Source organism: Physeter macrocephalus, chromosome 2, assembly GCF_002837175.3.
Source record: "Physeter macrocephalus isolate SW-GA chromosome 2, ASM283717v5, whole genome shotgun sequence".
NCBI lineage: Eukaryota > Metazoa > Chordata > Mammalia > Artiodactyla > Physeteridae > Physeter > Physeter macrocephalus.
The window spans coordinates 123,453,666-123,458,921 of NC_041215.1; the positions used below are offsets into that span (position 1 = coordinate 123,453,666).

A 5,256-nucleotide genomic window follows, 5' to 3' on the forward strand; every position below is an offset into this window, starting at 1 on the left:
CAGCCGGCGCACGCCAGGATGGACTCACGCAGGTCCACACGTGCTCGGCCGCTCCCCGTGAGGTGGCACTTCCGCACCAGCCGGGAGGGGTGGAGGAGGTGCGGTCGGGCGCAGAGAGGCGCGGTGTAGACACCTGTACCCTTTCGCCCAGTTCCGAGCGGGCCGGACGCCAGGGATCGCCCGAGCCCGCCCGGGCCCGCTGGGAAGGAAAGGAGGGCGGACGTGCCTGGCGCGAGGTGAAGGCGAACACCTGGACGTCCGCGTGCGCGGGGCGGGCGCTAGGACCCGAGCGGCGCACCTGTTGGCTGGCGCCCCGGGCCCCGCCCGCCACCCCGAGCGCCCGGCCCGGCGAGGGCGAAGGCAGGAGGGACAGTGCGAGCGGGGGGCACCGGGTGGCGGCGGCGGCGGCCCCGGGATCACCATGGCCGAGCTGCTCTGGAGCCTGCAGGATTCCCAGCTCGTCGCCCGCTTCCAGCGCCGCTGCGGGCTCTTCCCCGCGCCGGATGAAGGCCCCGGCGAGCACTGTGCTGGCCCCGCGGAGGGCGCGGCGCGGGCGCCCGGGCTCGGGCATCTCCCCGCAGCCAAAGGCAGGGGCGCCGGGGAGCCGGCCAATGGGCTGCGGAGAGTCGCGGTCCCGCAGGTAACCGCGGGCCAGGTGTTCGCAGTGGTGGGGGGAGGGGACAGCTCGCCCCGCCCCGCGGACTTGCTGGTCCTGGCGACTCCGCGACGCGGCGATGGGTGCGCGCCGATCCTGCCGAGCCGAGAGGGCCCCATACCCGAGCGGCGACCCGGCTGCCCGCGCTGTGGGTACCCGCGCTGTGGGGGTGGGTGGGAGTCCAGTCCCTAGGATGACATCCTCTAACGCTGCCAGGTGGCAACCAGGTCTAGTAAGACTTCAGATGCCCCCAGAGCTTTAAATGCAGCCTATTTGGAGACTTTCTACTTTCATAAGTAATTAAATTTATGTTCATGCATATTCTCGCAAATGTGTAAGAGTTACATAATTGAAAAGAGGAGCGGAGACGTCCTTGGCATTTTCACAAGAGGCTTCCCTGAGAAGAAATTCTGACTACTCCCCCACCCCAGGATTCTGAGTTTCCGCCCATCCCCCTTTCTTTGATCCGCACTAAAGGCGTGTAGCGGGGCTCAGCGTGCCCTTCATCGTCCTGCAACGCCAGCTCTAAGGACAGAATTTCGGCTTTAAATATTGCTGCTGGAGAGATTTATAAAGCCCACCCCCTACCTCCAGTGATGTTGTCCAGAGCGCTTCGCTCTCTCCTTCCCCCAGAGTCTTAGGGTCTCTCCTGCCTGGTGGGTCTGTTATGAACTGGCACCAGTGACTTTTAACAGATGCTGTCAGGAGTGAAGCTAACCACGCTCTCCTCTAGGCGTTCACAGTGTGGTTACACAATCCACTGCGGCTTTGGGAAGCCAGCGCGTCGTCGCAGTGCACAGGGACTCCAGAGGGGAGGGACCAGACAGGCTGCAGGTGCTAACGTGCCAGGGTTGCTGTCTGCCGGGGCGCAGGGCTGCCCTCTGGGAGGGAGGGCTCCCTGCAGCTGTGAGATGCCCTGGGCCGCCACAGAAGCTGCCCTTCTGGGGAGGGGAGGTAGAAAGTGTGGCAAATGCAAACTGAAACAATGTATTAATTACAACTCTTTGCGGGGGTGGTGGAGGAAACCGCGTATTTTTCTAACTAAAATTTTGGTGACAGGAGGGTGGCCTTTAATGTGGAGATTTCTAGACCTAGTAACTGAGGAATTATGAAGAACCTGGCTTCCATGTGCAGTGGAATATTATGGGCGTTCAGTTGTAGGATTTATTTAGAGGCTGGGGGGTGGGTTCCACTCCAGAGAAATCTTCCTGCGTAGTATTTTTTTTCATCTCTTGTTGTTCATTCTCTGTCCCCATGACACCCAGTAACTTTTAGATGAGTTTGAGAGCCCCCTTTCCCCTTCCCCTTTCCTCTTGCTTTGTCTTTAAAATGGGGCAGAGAGAAGGAATAAGAACCGGTCTCAATCCTGAAATGCTTGGCATTTTCTGTGCACACACACTTTATACCCACAGGCAGATGCACGGGCTGCTCTCTCTTGCTCTCTCCTCAAGGGTCTACTCTGGCTCCCTAATTCAGGAAGCTGACGAAGAGCGCATTTCCCCCCTAGTGTTTCTCAAACTGTTTTAAACATTACTCTTAGTCATGTAACTTTCAATTCTGGAAAAGGACCATCTTGCCCTTTAAAAGCGAGATGAGCAGATTTTCTTGTAGAGAGGTGTTATCTTGCCACTTGAAGACCCTGATCATTCAGTGAACCAAACGGAAGGGTCGCCCCCTTTCCATCCTACACACGACCTCACTCACTATCGATCACGTAAAAGTAAGAGAGCTAAAAATTCACGATAAGAAATCACCACATTGGTGTGTGATGCAAAAAAAATGAGAGCACTTGATAAGTAATGGGTTAATGTTTTTTGTTTGTTTGTTTTGTTTTTTGCGGTACGCGGGCCTCTCACTGTTGTGGCCTCTCCCGTCGCAGAGCACAGGCTCCGGACGCGCAGGCTCAGCGGCCACGGCTCACGGGCCTAGCCGCTTCGCTGCATGTGGGATCTTCCCGGACAGGGGCACGAACCCGTGTCCCCTGCATCGGCAGGCGGACTCTCAACCACTGCACCACCAGGGAAGCCCGGGTTAATGTTTTTAAAGGTGGGTTGGTGTCAAGTGACTTGGGAAGATTAATACTTTGCAAGTACAGGTGGAGTTGCCAAAAGAAAACAATTGCATACCTGCTCCATATAATTGATAAGACCTTAAGGGGGGACAGCTGACAAAACTCTCGAACAGCTACTCTTACCCTTGGCCTCTGGCCTTTGCCTGGCCTGTGGCCTGCGGCCTGCCTGAGCTCCCTGTCCTTTCTCGAAATAAACTCCCATTTCATCCTTCAGTTTCAAAGGTCAATTCCTCAGGAGACACTTGCACTCACCTTCCATCTCCCTCCTCCTTTTATAGGTTCTCTTTGCTCCTTGTGTTTCTTCACAGCAGTTATAACATTGTGTAAGCACACCTTTGTGTGGATACCTGATTATTGCCCGCCTCTTCCAGTGAATGATAAGCTCTAAGAATGCAGGCAACTTGCCTAGCTTGCTTAGTATTTTCTCCTCATGGCCTGGCATGTGGGAGCTCAGTGAATTTTGTAAACAAATGAGTGCAGATGGCAATATAAAATTGCCCTTTCAAAGCGAAACAAGCAGATTTTCTTGCAGAGAAGTGTCTTGCTGCTGGAACAGCCTGGGCTTTCAATGAGGCAAATAGGGGTTTCCCCTTCCCATCTAACACACTTCGCTCACTATATCGTGAAAAAGAGGGAGCTAAAAATTCAAGATAAGAAATTGAGGATTTTTAAAAACTGAAGCGTAAATATTGAAAATCAAATTTTTCCACATAACTTAGAAGGCGGGCAGCACCAGGGTATTGATTTAAGACACTTCAAACAATGGTGAAGTTGTTTTCTTCCCGTGAGGGACTTGAGATTGCAACAAATCTAATCTTTCTCACCTCCCATGTTTTCTGTATTTCTTGTACTGCTTAAAGCAGGGACAAGTAAGGAAATGATTAAGTGAGGGCTTCCTTTACACATTCTTGTAACACCACACGCCACTAGCTTCAAGATTAACTACACATTTACAAACCAGGTCTGGGCTGGGCTTGCACAAAGTTGTCATTGAATAAATCAGACTGGCCCTCATAGATTTCCCAGTAGTCATGCATGTCACAGACAGAGAAGGTTTGCGTCCTAAGGAGTTGAACACTTTGTTGAGGGCTTTCCAGATATCACACCATCAGATCCGTGACTTAAGTCTAAACTTCTTTCTACTGTGCACACCTTCCAGGGAAACAATCTGAGGCTTCATTCTGTCTGTCTCCTTGGGAAGGTGTGAGGTGTTAGGACTGGTTGGGGGCAGGGTAGAGACTGGATGGGAAGAGAAACTATTGCTTTTGGTTTGCAAGTGTAACTGGTTTGCAAGGGTAACCAGAGGAGGATGTTCTTGGCAGTCACCAGGAGCAAGAGACAGGGGTCTTAGGACCCAGCTAGGAGGGCAAAGGCGTGGAGGGAATTATGTTTATTTGTTCTGGGGTAAAGCCAACCTTGAATACAATGGTATTTTGATTTCTATCATCTTCACTCACTCAACACCGTTGCATTAAGTTAGATTTTGTAGTGCCTTTCCCATTGTTATGTTAGACCGTGGTTAATCTTTCCAAATTGTACTGTGCTCAGTAAATACTTTTTGATAGGTATTTGCTCAGACATAGTTCTAAACTTGGATTGGGGAAGGGATCCAAAATTAGGTTATTTTTAGAAGTCTTTGCACTCCCCGTTTTCCTCTTGAAACATTTGGGGTGCTCCAGGTCTGTCAATCTACAAAACCCCACCCATGATTTTATTGGTTTGCTTAAGTGCAAAGGACCAGGAATCAAAAGACCAGGATCTAGCTCTGCCCTGGGATCATCCTGAACTTCTCTGGGCCTCTGTTGTCCCACCTGCAAAGTGAGCAGAGTACAATAGAACCATGGGTTTCCAACTATGGCCATACATTATAGTCAGTTAGAGGGGCTTTCAAAACGAAACAAACCAAAAAAACCAATGTCCAGGATCCAGGTCAGAAGTGGGGCCCCAGAGAAGCTGGCAAACAGAAGGGGGAAGCTCTGAATTCTCTTCCCCTGGGATCCACCACCCTTAGTGTGTTCAGGACAAGGATGGTGATGGCTTGAAGCAGAGGTCATGGTGGCTGTTGATGCTTTGGCTTGATTATATCTAAACTGGCCAACAGATCCATCTTCAAATTTTGATGATCTTTAGATGCATGCAGGAAATGACAAAATAAGCCACTTTGAAAAGGTACATTTGATCTTTTCCTTTTTCTAGTTGCAGATATTGTTCAGATGAGACAACTTGGAAAAAATACAAAGAAAAAGTTAAATCCATGCCCGTTATACCACTGCCCAAAGATAATCACTCGGTAAATGTTCAACCTGATTTTTAATGGCTATATATTACTACACAGCGTGGATGTACTATAATTTAGTTGGCCTCTTGATGGACCTTTAGTTCTTTCCAGTTTACGCATTAAAAATAACATCTTTGGGGACTTCCCTGGTGGTCCAGTGGGTAAGACTCCGCGCTTCCAGTGCGGGACACGGGTTTGATCCCTGGTCAGGGAAGTAAGATCCCATATGCCATGCGGCATAGCCCCCCCCCC

At 51.1% G+C, this 5,256-nt stretch overlaps 1 protein-coding gene across 2 annotated transcripts in view; it reads left to right on the forward strand.

The window, feature by feature from the left end:
* The first annotated feature begins 345 nt into the window (after positions 1 to 345).
* Positions 346 to 5,256, forward strand: part of SGPP2 (sphingosine-1-phosphate phosphatase 2) — a 128,306-nt gene continuing 123,395 nt past the window's right edge. For both annotated transcript variants that reach the window (XM_024124663.3, XM_024124664.3), the window contains exon 1: positions 346 to 640. In XM_024124663.3, the coding sequence (XP_023980431.1) occupies positions 422 to 640 (219 nt within the window). In that variant the 5' untranslated portion in view covers positions 346 to 421. The remainder of the gene's footprint in view (positions 641 to 5,256) is intronic.